The sequence below is a fragment of the Jaculus jaculus genome, chromosome 23 (genome assembly GCF_020740685.1).
Source record: "Jaculus jaculus isolate mJacJac1 chromosome 23, mJacJac1.mat.Y.cur, whole genome shotgun sequence".
NCBI lineage: Eukaryota > Metazoa > Chordata > Mammalia > Rodentia > Dipodidae > Jaculus > Jaculus jaculus.
Window position 1 is genome coordinate 9,951,605 of NC_059124.1, and position 18,423 is coordinate 9,970,027.

At 49.1% G+C, this 18,423-nt stretch overlaps 1 protein-coding gene and 1 pseudogene across 1 annotated transcript; both read right to left on the bottom strand.

Annotated features, from left to right (window-relative positions):
* Nucleotides 1-481: 481 nt before the first annotated feature.
* Nucleotides 482-1,196, bottom strand: LOC101599415 (annotated as a pseudogene).
* Nucleotides 1,197-5,382: 4,186 nt separating this feature from the next.
* On the bottom strand, nucleotides 5,383-15,260 carry C1r (complement C1r). Its single transcript, XM_045139741.1, has 11 exons — nucleotides 15,107-15,260; nucleotides 14,226-14,454; nucleotides 11,829-12,024; nucleotides 11,410-11,559; nucleotides 11,115-11,311; nucleotides 10,665-10,812; nucleotides 10,331-10,452; nucleotides 8,498-8,576; nucleotides 8,049-8,204; nucleotides 6,707-6,781; nucleotides 5,383-6,309 (listed from the first exon to the last, which is right to left on the bottom strand). Coding segments are annotated over exons 1-11 (2,124 nt in total). The 5' UTR covers nucleotides 15,109-15,260; the 3' UTR covers nucleotides 5,383-5,539.
* Nucleotides 15,261-18,423: the final 3,163 nt, after the last annotated feature.

Genomic DNA, 18,423 nt, shown 5'->3' on the forward strand with positions numbered 1-18,423 from the left:
TGGATAGCACAGTTTATATTATCTCTTTTAGATTGATCTGTGAGGTTTCTTCCAGGGCCTCTGTGAGACACCTTGGCTACAGTTTAGCACTAAGGGAGACCCTGCAGCGGCAGGTCCTGTTTGGGGCACAGAAGGGGCACACGTGTCAGGAAAGGTGTAAGCAGAAGTTATCTTTGCGGGGAGTTGGAGATGGGTAGAGTACGGTAGAAAGAGTATGGCAAATAGAAATTTGGGTGGCATTTTATGATTAGAGTGTTAATGAAATATGCCCATAACAGCAGGGTGGGAGCTGCCTTTGCAGAGTGGGACCAGCCAGAGTTCACATCTGCATTAGGGAGCTATACACACCTCTCCTCTGTAAGCACGCATGTGCTTGTCCTCGCCTGAGTCCTCAAGACCACGTGTGGTCAGGGCCTACATTTCCTGCCCAAGAATCTAGTTAGGCTTTGTTTCTTGCTTAGGCTATGTTTTGGGTCTTCTCTTAATTTTCCCAGATGTCTGCATCCATCACAGACTCTGACTTATTAATCTCGTCACTGTGATGTCCACTAGAGTGGCCAACCTGGGCTCTGGTGACATCTGGAAGACAGACTCTTGACTAGCCCCTCTTTGTCACAGGGGGACTTCTGTGGAGCCCGCTTAGCTGGTGACAAGCTCACTGATGTACTTTAGCCAATGTAATCCCATTTGAGTTTCCTCTTCTGTAGAAGACGGTCAGAATCATGCTGGTGAGCAGACTGAGGCCTAGGACCACAGCAGTAACTATGCCCACTACCAGCCAAACTGGGAACACCAACAAGTTCTCTTTTTCCACAACATAGTCTTCTGTGTCCAGGCTGAACACCAATGTCAGGAGGGTTTTGGACGTCACAGATACAGGTATCATTGTGTATAAACTGTGTCTTGTCTATGGTGATTTGACACATCTTTCTTGTTAAGGTCTCAAGCCCAGGTGATTCTGCTTTTGAATGGTGCCTAACCCCCGGTGCACACTTGCCCTTGGGAATAGTGGGAAAACGACAGTATTGTCAGCCCCCTGCTCCTGGAAGCTCTGGGAGACTGTGGCCTCCTGTAGTTGTGCTAGCAGACCTGAATGTGCATGTCAGCCTCCCTTGAGCTCCATTTGCAATGTAGACTTCTTTGCGTGTATATACCTCCAAGGCTGATATTCTAGCTGTCAACAGGCTGAGTGCCATTTTTAGCAATGTAGCAGAATACAAACTAAACACACAGAAATAAGTAGCTTTCCTATATACTAACAACAAACATATTGAGGATGAAATCAGGAATCTCTCCCACTCACAATTGCCTCAAATAAATAAATAAATAAATAAATAAATAAATAAATAAATAAGTAAGTAAGTAAAGAAAGAAAGAAAGAAAGTACGGACCTTGGAGTAAACCTAACTATGGAAGTGAAGGATCTCTACAGTGAGAACTTTAAAATACTCAAACGAGAAATTAAAGAAGACACAAGGAAATGGAAAAATATCCCTTGTTCTTGGATTGGAAGAATCAATATTGTGAAAATGTCAATTTTATCAAAAACAATCTATACATTCAAAGCAATCCCCATCAAAATTCTAATAGCAAAGCCGGGTGTGGTGGTGCACGCCTTTAATCCCAGCACTTGGGAGGCAGAGGTAGGAGGATTGCCATGATTTCGAGGCCACCCTGAGACTACATATTGAATTCCAGATCAGCGTGGGCCAGAGTGAGACCCTACCTTGAACGCCCCCCCCCAAAAAAATCCAATGGCAGCCCTCATGGAAATAGAAAAACCAATTATCAATTCATTTGGAAGCACAAAAACTTTGAATAGCCAAAATAATTTTGAGCAACAAAGCTGGTGGTATCACCATACCTGATCTTAAGCTATATTACAAAGCCATAGTAATGGGTACAGCATGGTACTGGCACAAAGACAGACATGTAGATCAATGGAACAGAATAGTGGACCCAGATGTTAATCCAGGCAGCTACAGCCATCTGACTTTTGACAAAAATTCCAAAAATATTCGTTGGAGAAAAAACAGCCTCTTCAACAAGTGGTATTGGGAAAACTGGATGTCTATGTAGAAGGATGAAAATAGATGCTTGTCTTTCTCCATGCATAAGAATCAAGTCCAAATGGACCAGGGACCTTAATATCAAACCTGAAACTTTGAAACTAAGAGGAAAAGGTATGGGAAGATCCTTCAACATACTGGCATAGGCAATGGCTTTCTGAATATAACTCCAATTGCTCAGAAAACAAAACCACTAATCAACCACTGGGACCTCATGAAATTGCAAAGCTTTTGTACAGCAAAGGACACTGTAAATAGAGCAAAGAGACAACCTACAGAATGGGAGAAAATCTTTGCCAGCTATACATCTGACAGAGGATTAATATCCAGAATATACAAAGAACTCAAAATACAAAACAATCAGAAATCAAACAACCCAATTAAAAAATGGGTTATCGAACTAAATAGAGAGTTCTCAAAAGAAGAAATTTAGATAGCCTATAAACATCTACAAAAGTGTTCTACATTCTTAGCCATCAGGGAAATGCAAATTAAAACCACTTTAAGATTCCATCTCACTCCTGTCAGAATGGCTATCATCAAGAAAACAAATGACAATAAATGTTGGGGAAGATGTGGAAAAAGGGGAACACTTCTACACTGTTGGTGGGAATATAATCTGGTACAGCAATTGTGGGAGTCAGTGTGGAGGTTCTTGAGACAGCTAAAAATAGATCTACATATGATCCAGCTATAGCACTCTTAGGCATATATCCTTAATTCCTCTTTTTACTACCTTAAAGATGCTTGCACAAACATGTTTATTGCTGTTCTATTCATAATAGCTAGGAAATGGAACCAGTGTAGATGTCCCTCAACAGATGAATGGATAATAAAGTTGTGGTACATTTACACAATGGAGTTCTATTCAGTGGTAAAGAAAAATGAAATTATGAGATTTGCAAGGAAATGGATGGATCTAGAGAGGATTATACTAAGTGAGGTAACCCAGGCCCAGAAAGCCAAACATCTCTTGTTCTCTCTCATATGTAGATCCTAGCTACAAATATGTAGACTTGTGTGAGCTGGAAATCAGCAGAGGCCAGTAAGCTAGAAAAGGCTATAAGGGATGGAGGAGAGGGAATGACTTAAGACGATGATATTGTATATATGTAAGTAGGAGAACAGATTACAGGAAGTGGAATGGCCTAAGTGAGGCCAGGGGAAGAGATTGAGTAAAGAAGGACGGTGGATGGCGGGGGGAGGCTCAATCAAAATTCAAAATATTCTGAATAAGGCATGAAAACCTACTTTGGAAGACAATGGTACATCATGAAGCATCTGGAAAATTTTCAGTGCCAGGGATGGGATACCTTCCAGTAAGTTGTTGGCCAGGGAGGTCCCTCTTGCCTCCAAAACAGACTATTGCCAAGGCCCTTGATTTCCCATGAGAAACAGTTGGTAAGACCCTATTGTTGAAGATTGCACATGCCTGGGTGGCAAGGTCACTGAGAAGTCAGGCTGGGGCTGACTTGAAAACCTCCTCCCTATAGACAGCCAAATGAAAGCTGGAAAAAGCTGCACTGCATGCAGCCCTATGGGAAACAGAAGTCATCAGTGTGAAAACAATGGACACTGGAAGCCTCAAGTTTGGCCAGCCAGGCCAAATGATCAAACAGGTGTAATAATGGCATGTCTGCTTTAGGGAAAATCAATTGCTCTCTAATTGGACTGAAAACCCACTCCATGGGAGGGAATGCATGCCTGGCACTGAAAACCTAATCAAAAGCCTATGGCAGGGGAGGTCATTAGCCTTAGGGGTATAAAGCCTGCTCTTATGTGGATAAATGCATATATTACTGTCACCAAATTGCCCTGAAATCACTACACTTAATGTTCATATTCATATATTACTGCTACTCTCACTTCTGGTTAGAGAAGCTTCTCTTTTCAGATGGCAATGACCACTGGGATGACCCAAAAGGCAATGTAGGGCTGAGAAGAAGGGATGGAGGAGTGTCCAGCACTGAAACATCTTACACCCTCCAAGGCTCAGGGTCCATTGTGGAAGAGGTGGCAAAAAGAATGTATGAGCTAAAGGAAGGGTATGACTCCTTACAGTGCAACTGTCCAGACAGAAATTGGCTTTGATATCCTTCACCTCATAGTGCCTAGCAATATTTTCACAAGTCCCTCATAATAGGAGAAAAAGATGAAGAGAGGGAAGGGATATGGTGGGGGGTGGAGTTGTGAAGGGGAATGTGGGGGAGGGGAATTATCATGATTTATTGTCTGTAAGGATAAAAATTGTCAATAATAAAATTATACATTAAAAATAATAAAAAAATAAAAGAAAGACTAATGGAGAGAAGGGGGGGGATATGCTGGAGAGTGGATTTGTGAAAGGGAAAGCGGGGAAGGGAAGGAATTATCATGGTTGATTGTAAGTATGGAAGTTGCCATTAAAAAAAAAAGTCAAAAAGTGCCGGGCATGGTGGCACACGCCTTTAATCCCAGCACTCGGGAGGCACAGGTAGGAGGATCGCCGTGAGTTCAAGGCCACCCTGAGACTACAGAGTTAATTCCAGGTCAGCCTGGACCAGAGTGAGACCCTACCTCGAAAAACCAAAAAAAAAAAAAAAAAAAAAAAAAAAAAGTCAAAAAGTAAGAAAAAAAGTTGTTGTGCTTACAACCATGTGTGGGGAAATGAGGACTTTCTTCATGTTAGAAACTATAGACAAAAAATGCAAGAGAGAGGTGGGTGTGGTGGTGTACACTTTTAATCCCAGCACTTTGGAGGCAGAGGTAGGAGGATCACTGTGAGTTCAAGGCCACCCTGAGACTACATAGTGAATTCCAGGTCAGCCTGGGCTACAGTGAGACCCAACCTTGAAAAACAAAACAAACAACAATAAAAAAGCAAGACAGTACTGATAGCCTTCACCTGAAGTGTGTTTGCTTGATCTTAATGGCTCTCATTGTCTTCCTAAGTAGAAACTTCACATCTGACCCTACTAAGTGCTCTCATGTTAATTAAACACCATTTCATTCATTTTACACTCTGGAGCCAACTGTGATGTCAGCATTTGTGGGCAGGAGTCTTAGGAGTCGAAGGTCATCCTTAGCTAAATAGAGGCCAGCCTGGGCTACGTGAGACCTAGTGTCACAACAGCAACACAGAACTACCTGTTGCAATGCTCGGAAGATGCCCTTTGGCTTGTGTCAGGTAAAGAATAGGAGCCAGGTAAGAGGTATGGCACACACCTGTAATTCCAGCTCTCTGCAGGCCAGGGTAAAAGGATTATGAATTCTAGGCCAGCATGGGCTCCTTAGTGAGAGGCCATTGAAACAAAACAACAAAACACCAGGAATGTGGGTAGGACTTATAGAAAAGAGAATTTATTTCGCATTGTCTTTCTGCATCAGCAATTTTAATATGGGTTCTTAAGTGGTTATCAACAACTGTTTCTGTTTCCCCCACCCCACTCTCCTGCACTGCCCACTGGGTTCCAGCCCAGTGAATTCTGGGCTCAGGCCTCTTCCCCCATTTCTTTCTTGATCCAGTCCACATAGTTGAGTAATTTTGTGTAGAAACCATATCCCTCACCGCAGCCAATGCCCCAGGACACAATGCCTGCGGCCACCCAGCGGTCACTGTGGCGGTCCCTCACTGCAAAAACACCTCCGCTGTCCCCCTGGCAGGAATCCTGCTTGAGACTCGGGTCCCCAGCACAGAACATGTTTTGGGAAAACACATCATTACTCTTTTTTGTGTGGAGCCAGTTCTGGCACGCCTCTCGCTCTGCTACGGGTAGACGGACAAACCTCAGGTCAAAAGCAATCTTGTCCTCCGTTATCCCAAAGCCACTGACGTAGCCCATGAGGCCCCTGTCGTAGACGGTCTCGTTGTCAGGGAGGCAGATAGGGAGGAGGTTAGGGCCCAGGGTGACAGGATTTTCCAGTTCCAGCAGGGCAATGTCCCCCTCAAAATTGTGGGACTGGTCCTGACGGTAGTCTGGGTGGATGCTGACCCTACGGACGGGGTGATTGCCCAGCTTCAGGATCTCTGCCACATTGGTGTGACCCAGGAACACGTCCACGGTGGCATTGTTTTGCATGTTCTGCTCCTTGGGGTACAGGGTGTGGGCAGCAGTGAGGATCCAGCGGTCGCCCAGCAGGGCCCCGCCCCCTCGCCCATAGATGTTGGTGAAAGCCTGCCAGGGGAAGTTGCCCAGGTGGGCCTTCTGCCCTCCAATGATGCGCTGCTTCTGCTCCACTGGGTGGACGGGCTTCCCACACACTGCAGGAGAGAGACAGGGCCGCTGAGCTCTGGGGGCCCCCCTCGAGCTCTGGCCTTCCTCTGTCGCCCTTTCCCTCTTCCATTCGCACCCAGGACCGCCTCCCCTCCCCTGTCACTCATCTCTTCTTGGGATGTCTTTTCTTCTCACTCTCAGGTTCTTTGTCTGCCCAGTGAAAATGCTAGAGTATCAGGACCGAGTCAGTTCTCGGTGCCTCTCTCTCCACCCTTCCTCCTGGGTTGCTTGCTCCCATTCCTTGTGGTCACACCTCATCTGTTCTCCACTCTGTGCTAAGGTGTCTCTCTCTGCTGGTCTGTTTACTCTGTGCCAACCTTTCTCTGAGGCCCTGAAAGGCTGCAGAAGATACCAGGGCGGCCCCGGAAGGCATCCGCTCTTTACCTGGTAGACACCGAGGAATCTTCTCTCCCTCCTCCTCATTCTTCCAGATGCCCTGGGCTGTGCAGGTATACATGCCTGGGGGGGGGGGGAGAGTCAAGGTGGGGGGTGATGGGCAGGAAAAGCAGGCTGTGAAAGCCACTCACGTGCCAGGGATCAAAGTCAACTAGTTCAAATCTATCAAGATGGCCATCGAAAGTGTTAATAAACCCCTTACATATATTTTGTCTTGGTGTTCAGTGAAAAAAAAAAAATCAGAATATATACGTGTGTGTGTGTGTGTAGATGTGTGACTTACTGTAAAAGCTGACCTGGAATTCACTCTGTAGTCTCAGGGTGGCCTCAAACTCACAGTGATCCTCCTAGGTATGCCTCCCGAGTGCTGGCATTAAAGGTGTGTGCCACCATGCACAGCTCTTGAGTTCTTTTGAATTTTTGTTCTTTTTTTTTTTTCCTTTGAGGTAGGGTCTTGCTCTAGCCGAGGCTGACCTGGAATCCACTATGTAGTCCCAGGCTGGCCTTGAACTCACAGTGAACTTTCTATCTCTGCCTCCTGAGTGCTGGGGTTAAAGGTGTGCGCCATACTTGGCAAATTCTTTTTAATTTAAAAAGTTTTAGCCAGGCATGGTGGCATACTCCTGTAGTTCCAATATTTGGGATATGGAGGTAGAATGATCAGGAATTCAAGGTTGTTCTTGGGCTATACAGTGAGTTTGAGTCCAGCCTAGGCTACCTAAGGATCTGTTTCAAAAAGTGAGAAGGGGAGTTTTAAAGATAACCATAGAGGAGTTTGAGAGCCACAAAGTAAACCTAGATACAAAATAGAAGCATATCAACCTGAGAGGGGAGAACTCTTGCTGTAGCTGGCCCTGGTAATGTTGTCTATTGTGCAGTGTCACAGTGTTGCTAGTAAGGGTAGTGTTATGGACCGGGGTGTAGCTCAGGGTAGGGGTGGTGTGGTGTGGTGTGGTGGTGTCATTGGAGCTCTTAGTTAGTGGAGATGGTGGTTATGATTATGTTGGTGGCAGTTTAACGTGGTGGTGGTAACTGCAGTGTTGGCAGTGGTCACGATATTCATGTCAGTGAAGATGATGTTGGGGACGGCAATGTGGAAGCGGACATTGTTGATGCTGGTAGTGATGGTGATTTTTCGTGGTGGAAGTGGTGATGGGGATGGTGGCACTTTCACTTACATCATGTCTGATTCCTTTTCCTTCAAACATACTAGATTCCCTTTGGCATGATAATCTAGGATCCTGCGCCAGCCCCTGGGGATTCTTTGGAAGAAATACCAGGAGATATTCTAAATCCAGGCCGGGAAGACTGTGGTGGCAGCAGCCCCTACCTCGCACTGCCTCATTGCTTCCAGCTCTGGTCTTCATCTTGTAATACGGCTCGTGGCAGTAATACTGGATCCAGGCCTCATAGGTGTTCACCCCCTTTGTGGTGATGTAGTGGAAGTTCCCGTTAGACAGGCTTCGGGGCTGCCCACAGTCCTTGACTTAGAGAGGAGACAGGGCCGCGTGAGATCGGATGAAGTGCGCGGGGCGTGAGCCTCAGCGGAGCACTGGAAAGGGATGCAGTAAAATCTTGTTCTGGCAGGACCCGTCGATCCCGCTGACGTGAGGGCTCAGTGGTTCCTAAGGTGGGCAGTGGGCTTCCAACAACAAGCCAGGAGGAGGGTTCCTTGGGGACAACTTGGTTGGTCAGGACTCCCTCTTTCCTTCCCAGCTCTGATTCTATGACTAAGGGATGGCCGGTCTTGGGCACAGACACGTCTGGTGTGTGACTTACTCTTGCACCAGGGCATGGCCCGGTGCCATGTGCCATCATCCTGGCAGACGGCGGTGAAGGAGAGCAGCGCCCGGTCTCCCTGTGAGTAGAGGTGAGAGGCACCGTCAGCAGCGGGCGGTGAGCAGCTCCTGTCCCTGCCCTACTTCACACAGGGGCATCAAGCCTCAGCCCCCCATTGACGGGGAGTCCTTGCCCCAGCCCGTCCTCAGCCCAGAGCTGCGAATGGTGTTACCATCCCAGGGCAGAACGTCACAGCAAGGGCTAATTGGCAGACTGAATAATCTTCCCTCCAGGCTCTTGCCTGTTTCTTACCAATTCCCATGAATTGTAATTAAAAAAGCAAAAACACCATAAAACAAGATATAAGCTAGGTGTGGTGGCACTCACACCTTTAATCCCAGTACTCAGGAGGCAGACGTAAGAAGATCGCTGTTAAGTCTGAGGTCAGCCTGAGACTACATAGTGAATTCCAGGTCAGCCTGGGCTAGACTGAGACCCTACCTCAAAAATCCAATAACTAAATAAAAATATCCCAACATACAGAACCACAAGTCAGAAGCTGGGCATTATGGCACACACCTTTAATACCAACACTTGGGAGGCAGAGGTAGGAGGATTGCTATTAGTTCAAAGTCAACCTGAGACTACATAGTGAATTCCAGGTCAGCCTGATCTAGGAGACCCTACCTCAAAAAGCCAAAACCAACCTACCAAACAAACAGCTGCCCCCAAACAATCCCCCCCAAGTTAGGATGAATGCTTTTATATAAACATAAAAGACCTTTCTTAGACAGTCTCACGAATCTCTCTCTGTGCCCCCAAGGTCTGCGTCATGTTCTCTCCTAGATTGTAGTTTTCTTAAGGTCAAGGACCTTTTCTATGCCATCTAGCTCCTTTCGTAGGTGCTCGAGGTGACGGGGAGACTGCACACTACAGTGGGAGCGTGTCTAGGAGAAGATCAACAAGTGACTCCCTTTGGATAATATTAGAAAATTCAGGTTTTTGAGACAAGGTCTCATTCTGTATTCCAGGCTGGCCTCAAACTCGTGATTCTCCTGCCTCTGCTCCTGAGTATTAAGGTTACAGGTGTGTCACTGCACCTGGCAATGATTGACTGTTATTAAGACCAAATATCAGCTGGGTATGGTGGCAAATGCTTGTAACACCAGCATTCAAGAGACTGAGGTAGGAGGATGACAAATTTGAGGCCAGACTGGGCTACATAGTGAGGACCCTGTCACAAACCAGCCAGTTAAGCTATCCACCCTTCTGAGTCTGCAAAACTGAAGACAAGACAATGAATGGGCTTGGGGTGAGGCATCCGTGTGGACAGAATGCTGTGCACCAAAACTTCCCAGGTGTTTTTGGATAACCAGGGTGCCCAGGCTGTACCACAGACTGACAGGATCAGAGTCTCTTGGAGGGACCTGGATATTCAGATATCCATTTAAAAAAAAGTTCCGATGTGGAAAGTGTGTGTGTGTGTGTGTGTGTGTGTGTGTGTGTGTGTGTGTGTCTGTGTGTTTTCTGGTACTGGGGACTGAACCTTGACTTCATGCATGTTAAGTAAGCAGTCTACTGCTGAGGTATATTCCCAGCCTTCTTTTTTTTTTTTGTGAGACAAGGTCTATGCTGCCCAGACTTGGCTTTGCATTAGCTCTGTAGCCCAGGCAGACCTTGAACTTGTGATCCTCCCCATGGTTCAGTCAAGACTTTGGGCTGGTGGGTCAGGTGATTCTGACAGCGCAGCCCTCCTTGCTGAGTGCAGAGGGGGCGAGCCTAGAGGAGTGCTTCCTCGTGGCTGGACCAGCTTCCCCGCACCCAGGCTCTTACCTCCATGAGCTGGTAGCCCTGTTTGCAGGTGGCAATGAAGTAGTCCCGGAACTGGTACTGAGGCTGCAGGTCCTGGATGACGGTGAACTCATCTAGGGCCTTTGGTTGGGGGCACTTGATGACTGTTGGGGAGACCAGAGGGGTATGCTCATTTCAGAGTCACACATCTATCTTTCTCTCTATCTGTTCCTCATTACTGGCCAGCAGAGGGATTTCTTAGGTCCCTTATTTTCACTTTGATTTTAATTTTTGGCGCTGGGGGCTGAGCCCAGGGTCTCACACGGGCTAAACACGTGTCCTGTCACTGCCCTGCGCCCCGACCTTGGAATCTCACTTTCGGTGGTGTAGTGAAGCTTCCAGCCCCGGCTGTCCCCTGACCCATCCGTGAAGAACAGCAGATCTACCGCGTTGCTGCTGGTGTCCAGGTCGGGAGGTCTGTGCTTCCCACAGAACTCGCCCAGATTCTTCCCACTGGCATAGATCTGATGGAAAGACAGATGGTGGTGGTGGTGGGGGGGTCATAAAACGGGACATTTTCACAACGGGTCATCTGGGTATCAGCCTGGTAGCTCGGGTGGTGGAAGTGGGCTGGCACCTCCCTTGTTTTCAGCTGCAGGTGAAAAGGGATCCCCGGGCCCCACTGGCAGTGTGTGGGAGCTTCCCTACTTCACGTGATGCTAGTGAGCGGGTTGGACTGAGGACCCAGGCGGACGCGGGGACTGCAGGAGCGTGTGGGTATGTAAAAGCGAAGGAAGGGCCTTCCAGGGTGCCCGATGGCTGATACCTGGAGCTGGTCATAGGGGCAGTGCACTTGCTGGTGGTCATCAATCTCGAAAGGCTCCAGGAACTTGAGGTGCAAAGTGAGCCCCCGCTCCACACGGATGCTGTAGTTGCAGCGCAGATCCGCTGGGTAGGGCTGTGGGTACTCCAGACTGGAGATGTAGCCCGAGGGCTCCGTGTACAGCTCGCTGCTGCACTCGGCTGTGAGAGCGGAGCGGAGCCGGGGCAGTCACCGCGGGCTCTGAGGCTGGCCCAGTGAGCCCTGGCTCTGTCACCCTTTCATGCCCACCCTGTCTCACCCTGGCAGGAGTGCCCGTCCTTCTGAAGCTCATAGCCCGGATGGCAGGAGCAGAAGTAGCCACCGATATAGTTGTGACAGAGGTGTTGGCACCGGGGCTGGGGACCCTCCTCCTGCCCTGGGCTGGGCTGGGCTGCACACTCATCGAGGTCTGCAAGAGATTTCCCAAGCAAGGGTTAAGTTCCTGCGCAGAGCTTCCGCAGTGGCCCTGGGCTGAGTCCACTCTGGCCCCCTGGACCTCCAGGCCTCCGGTGCTCTCTGGAAACTGTCCAGTGGGGGCAAAGCACAGCCTGACAGGCTCCTGCTTGTGGGGAGGGGAAGGGAGGGAGGGCTTTTCGCTTCCCTGGGGTTCACGGTCGCCCCCCACACCCCACACTCAATGCGTCTGATGCCAGATGAAAGTCCTCAGGGACCAGGCACCTATGGCTTGGTAGTAGGCCAGGAAGCCCCTGTAGACCATGGTGACCCCATTCTCCTCGTTGGAGAAGTCCGTGTGGAAGGTCAGCAGCATCTTGTTCCCTTGGGACACAAACTCCCTCCTTCCTGGGGGGTTGCCCAGTGGAGACTCCAGCTGCTGCCCGCAGAACTTTCCCAGGGTTCTCTTGTCCGCAGAAATCTGTGGAGGAAGGAGGCACACAGGAGGAAGAAGCCCAGCTTAGGGGCCTCGACCCGCGCCATGCTGCAGACAAGGCCTCCTCGCTTGCCTGGCAGAGGCCACGCGAGCTCCATGATGCTGCTCAGGATTGGCTGCACTCTGGCTGCTGTCACTCCCAGGGCACTTTTTTTGTTTGTTTTTGTTTTTGTTTTTCGAGGTAGGGTCTCACTTTGGTCCAGGCTGACCTGGAATTAACTCTGTCATCTCAGGGTGGCCTTGAACTCATGGCAATCCTCCTACCTCAAGGCGTGCGCCACCACGCCCAGCCCAGGGCACTTTTTGCCCTTTGACCTTTGTCTGCCAAAGTCTCCTATTGACATTTAAAAATATATTTATTTGAGAAAGTGAGAGAGAGAGAGAGATTGAGAGAGGGAGAGAGAATGGGCACGCCAGGGCCTTCTGCCACTGCAAATGAATGCCAGATGCGTGCGCCCCCTTGTGTGCACGTGCGACATTGCGTGCTGGCGTCACTGCATTTGGCTTATGGGGGACCTGGAGATTCCAACATGAGTTCCTCGGCTGTGAGGGAAGTGCCTTAACCACTAAGCCATTTCTCCAGTCCTCTATCAACATTTAAAATGTTATTTATTTATTTATTTGAGTGAATGAAGGAGAGGGGGTGGAGGGCAGGAGGGGGAGAGAGAGAGAGAGACAGAGAGAGAGAGAGAGAACAGATGCACCAGGGCCTCTAGCCACTGCAAACAAACTTCAGACACATGCACCCCCTTGTGCATCTGGCTTATGTGGATACTAGGGAATCAAACCTGGGTCCTCAGGCTTCTCAGGCAAATGCTGTAATGGCTAAGCCATCTCTCTATCCCCACTGTTTTGTTGTTTTGCGATAAGTTCTTGTGAGGTAGCCAAGACTGGCTTTGAACTTGTAATCCTTCTGCCTTTGTGTCTGACAATTTACTGGCTCTTTGCATGCTGGGACATTGCCTCTTCTTCACACTTCAGTCTTTCTTTTTTTAAATTTTGTTTTGTTTTGTTTTTATTTATTTGAGAGCTACAGACAGACAGAGAGAAAGAGAGAAAGAGGCAAATAGATAGAGAATGGGCTTGCCAGGGCCCCCAGCCACTGCAAATAACTTCCACACAGACGCGTGCACCACCTTGTACATCTGGCTTACGTGGGACCTGGGGAATCGAGCCTTGAACCGGGGTCCTTAGGCTTCACAGGCAAGCGCTTAACCGCTAAGCCGTCTCTCCAGCCCCATACTTCAGTCTTAGCTCACACCACTTCTTGGAATCCTGGTGTCTTTAGTCACTTTTATCTTTCCATTATTCCTTGGATTGACCATCTTTATTTCCTCCCCCTCCTCTTTTTCTTCCTTGGTGTTTTTGCCACATCCTCCTGCCTCAGCTTCTCTAGCACTGGGATTATCAATCTTGCATGGTTTTCTCAGCCCACCTTACCTTGTTCAAAGCACACTCAGCCAGGCCTCCTCACATACCCTACTGGCTATGATAATACTCCCTGGCACCCAGCACCTTGGCATCGGCAAGCATTGCCTTACTATCTTTTCTTTTTGCCTCACAGATTCCACAGCCCCCCTTCCTCACTGTCCTCACCAAGAAGGTTCTCCCCCTGACGCTGCAGACACCTCAAGCCCGCTTCATGAGGCAGACGTGCAATCTTCACGTTATTCTCTTAACATTTAGGTTGTCGTCGGAGCATGGCGGTACTGGAAATGCACAGGCTCTGCTTGAACCCTGCACCTTGTTTCCTCTGGACATGGAAGCGGGGCGAGGCAGGAGCAACCCTCCGTGGTTACGCAGCGGAGCGTGCTGAGCTCGGTTTTGCTGCGGCCATGTGCAGTTGGCCACTCATGTTTAATTTCCTTATGTTCCCATTGAACAGCTAACCCTACAGGGAAACTGAGGCACGCATGTTTCCCACAGACTTACGGCTAGTGATCTGACCCCTGTAGAGAGTGAGAATGGGCTTCACCCCCTCTGTTTTCCTCCACGATGTTCACCAAGGCCTTTAACACCCCTAGGCACTCCTTCTAGACACCAAGAACCCCACTTGGTCAGCACTTCTACAAGACTGGGCAACGTTGGGCACAGGCCTGAAGTCCAGGGTGCTCCGACCACAAGCCCTCCCTCAGCTTCCAGAATGGCCCCGTTTCTGCTTCCCTTTCGAGCCGCCTGATTCCTACCTTCACATAGTCATAGTAACAGCCTTCAGAAGGCTCCACGTCAAAGTGCCGGAAGACAAGTTTTACCCTGTACCCCATGGGCACTGTGATCACCGTGGTTGTCTCAAAGTTGTTGGGGTAAGGCTTTGGGTACAGCGGGGAGGTCACCTCCCCATAGAGCTTCTGATAGGTAGGGATGGAGGTCCCCACCTCGAAGAACAGGATTACCACGAGGAGGGACGAGAGCCACCTGCCAAAAAGAGAAAGGGCATTTGGGGTGCTTGGGAGTGTGCACCCTTGTCAGTTGGCCTGCGATGTGGCAGAGGTGGGGTGACCATACTTCCAGCTTTTTCCTCTGCCCATTCTAGGCCTCATAGAGATGCTTTTGGTGGGGGCGGGGGTGGCCTCTGCAGCTGCTGCATTTGGGTGTCCCTCCCAGGGCAGCATCCAGTCCAGAGGTCGCCACACCCCCATCGTGCTCCCTCCCCAGTCTCCTCCCCTGCTCCCCTCCGCCAGCCCTTCTCTTCCAGGAACAGGACTGGCTTGGGACCAGTTAGCTGAGGGTGAGGATTCCCAACTATGGCTCTGCAAGGCCTCCCCAGGCTTCAGCAAGGCTTCCTGGAATCTGGGAAACATGCATGGGGGTCTTCCCTTGGTGAGGGATCCCCTCTCCTCGCTGTTCCCTATAATGAGCCCAGAGCCGAGAAAAGGAAGGTGGTTCCAGCTCATATGCCTCGGGTCTTCTGTGGTCCCCAGGAGGGATGGAGAGTGTCCCCTTGAGTACACGGTGCGCGTTGCTGGCAAGGAGGAGAAGGCGTCCCTGTCTGCTGGAGTAGACAGGGAGCAGTCTCGCCTCTCAGGCTCAGTTCCTCCCTCCCTCGGTGCCCATCAGCCTTACTCACATTTCTCAAGGCCAGTGCTTGGGGTCCTTAGCTCTCCTGGTAGCGTCTTCATGCAACGCCCCGTGAGGTGAGAGGGAGGACCGGCATGCAGAGTTGGGAAGGGCGAGGGAGCAACTGTGGCGGTGGAGGGGGGACCATTCCCGGAGGAAGGTTGTAGGGAAAGAACTATTTGCATATAAAAAAAAAAATCTGTTTGCACTTTAGTTTTGGTTTTAAAGTTTTCGTTGGTGGTGCCACCTGCTGGTCTACGTGTGGAAGAGCCTAGGAGGTGGAAGGCGTCCTGAATTTGTAGGGACCAGGAAACATCTGGGTGGCGTTCCAGAATCCGATCATCATTCTTCAGACTTTCTGGGGCGGGGGGCGGGAGGGCTGCTAGCTTCGTGCTTTCAAGGTCCCTCAGGGGTGAGAACTGTTTTTCCTGGGGAGACACAAGCTCACCCTAGACAGGGCTCAGACAGCAGACAAAAGCACGATGGCACCAAACCAGTTTTGGTGACCAGGGAGTTTTCTGGGTCTCCTGCAGTGCATCACACAACCCGCAGGCAGCTCCGCAGGGTAGGTGGGAGAAACACCCCCCCCCCAACAATTGCTGACCCTTGTATAACCTTAGGGCTCTTTACCTCGACCTCCCTCCCTGCCCTCAGCAGAGAGTGTTTTCATCAGAGAAAATTGCTCCCCAACGTTGGTCAGCGTCTGTCCCTCAACAGTGTTTCCTGCTCCTGAACCTGGGGTGATAAGAACTTTCAGCTCTTCCAGACTTGTTAAGTCCCTCTTTGCTTCTGGAAGGAGCATTTCAGTGAGAAGGGATTTGTTATACAACGTTGCCCCAAGGGCACTAGGGTATCACGGTTGGCAAGAGGATGATGTCTTTATCCACTGACTCCTTTCTTGCTTCCAGTCCTTCTTCAACTGGCAGCCAAGGTACAGGAGTGGCCGGGGCTTAAATGATGGCGGACATGTGGGAGTGGACAGAGAATGGGCTTACTTGTCCTGGGGCCCTGACCTGTATTACTCATAAATGATACAGCCCCAGAAGGGGGTTACTATGTCACAAGACCCTCCCTCCCTCCCTCCCCCCCAAATCACTGACCTCAGGCTTGACAATGAACTTGGCTTGGCCTATGTGTGTGTGTGTGTGTGTGTGTGTGTGTGTATGTATGTATATATGTATATGTGTGTGTATATATATATATATATTAATATATATAATATATATTATATATATATTGAGGTAGGGTCTCACTCTACCCCAGGCTGACCTGGAATTCACTATGTAGTCATGTAGTCTTGGGATGGCTTTGAACTCACAGCGATCCTCATAGCTCAGCATCCCAAGTGCTGGGGTTAAAGGTGTGCGCCACCACATGGGGTTGAACTTGAACTTGGCTCTTAGCAAAGACAGGGCAGTTGTAGAGGGGTTGGAACCAGTTTTCCTCAGCAGGTCCTAGGGTTGAGTTCTGGGGATAAAACTGCTTTGCTTAACAAAAGGTGTGGATACAGAGTAAGAATGACTTGGTCTCATTGGAAGGGAAGCTCGGTCCCCAGAGAGCCCTCCTGCCTACCAGGAAGTAGTGTCCTGCCTAAGAATTTTGCTGTTATCCTGGCCTCTCTGTGGCTCCAAGTACCAGGTGGCAATTTGTCCTATGAGAGACTGGACCACAGAGCAGACCTCCCAGTCCTTTACAGTCTGTAGACTGTCCTGATGGTGGCTTTTATTAGATTAACTCTTCGTCCCCCACCCACTTGCGCACCTACTCATCAATTTATGGTGTCACCTATCTTAGGTGCCAGGCGTTTTCACAGAAAACAGATTGCAAGGACTCATGAAGAAGAGGGCACTTGCTCACTGGACAGTGACCGGTCACCATGGGACGTGGCTGGAGAGCAGCACACACAAGGTGTGGAAATACTAAGGCTTTGGAGGGCTTTCCCCAAGACACGTGTGTTGGAACAGAGGACAGAATCTAGTGGCAGGATTGCTCCATAGTTTGGCTTTGTCAGGTTAAGATAGACAAAGGATAGGAGGGAACTGTGCATCCCCATGCCAACAGCTCCCTCCCTCCCTCCTTTCCTCCCTCCCGCACCAATCTCTCTCTCTCTCTCTCTCTCTCTCTCTCTCTCTCCATAATGGGAGCAGAGGAAGTAGGTAGGAAGGAAGAAGTCCAGGAAGACCAGTCAGCTAAAGCCATATCATTCGTCCTGGGAACTCCAAGTTCTTTGTAGGCATCATGCAACATCCCAGGGGTTCTGAGTTCTGTCCCAGTTATAACGCAACGTGACCAGAAAGTCACAAATCTGGATTTTACCAGCTCAGTCCCAGCCCCACTTGAACTTGGTCCAACTAATTCAAATAAGATATAGATATATATTTAAAGATATAAATGAGGGCTGGAGAGATGGCTTAGCGGTTAAGCGCTTGCCTGTGAAGCCTAAGGACCCCGGTTCGAGGCTCGGTTCCCCAGGTCCCACGTTAGCCAGATGCACAAGGGGGCGCACGCGTCTGGAGTTCGTTTGCAGAGGCTGGAAGCCCTGGCGCGCCCATTCTCTCTCTCTTCCTCTATCTGTCTTTCTCTCTGTGTCTGTCGCTCTCAAAAAAAAAAAAAAAAATTAAAGATATAAATGAATAGATATAGATCTAGGCAAACAGGTATGTATTTTTACCTTGTAGAAATTCATAAAATTTTTAAAATAATAAAAATAAGTAAAAGCTGGGTGTGGTGGCACATGCCTTTAATCCAACACTTGGGAGGCAGGGGTAGGAGGATTGCCCTGAGTTCGAGGCCACCCTGAGACTACATAGTGAATATGTGGTGAATATGTGAATAGCCAGGTCAGCCTAGACTAGAGTGAAACCCTATCTTGAAAAAGCAAAATAAGTAAAAATGATACATGCTTATGGGTGAAGTCAGTTCTACACGGCTGGGATGAACTTTCAAACAGACAGTTTATGGGAGGAAAGGATTTATTTCAGGCTTACAGATCCAGGAGGAAGTTCCATCAATGGCTGAGGAATCTGCTTCCACACATCCCAGCAGACAGAAACAAGCAAACAGCCCGTAAAAAAACAAGAGAAGCAAGTACCTCGGGCAGAAAATAGCAGGGACCCGCCAGAGCTCAGGCCTTTGGGCTGGAAGTCAGACCCACCCCAACACACCCTAGGGCTGGACCCCAGCATCTGCTCCAAGTGATACCTCCTCCAGCCAGGCGTCTGGAGACCCCAGTTACAAACTTCAATAAAACACCTGAGTCTATGGGGGATATGCATTCAAACCAACATACTTACGGAAGAAAAAAATTAGCCAGTATAAAATAGAGGA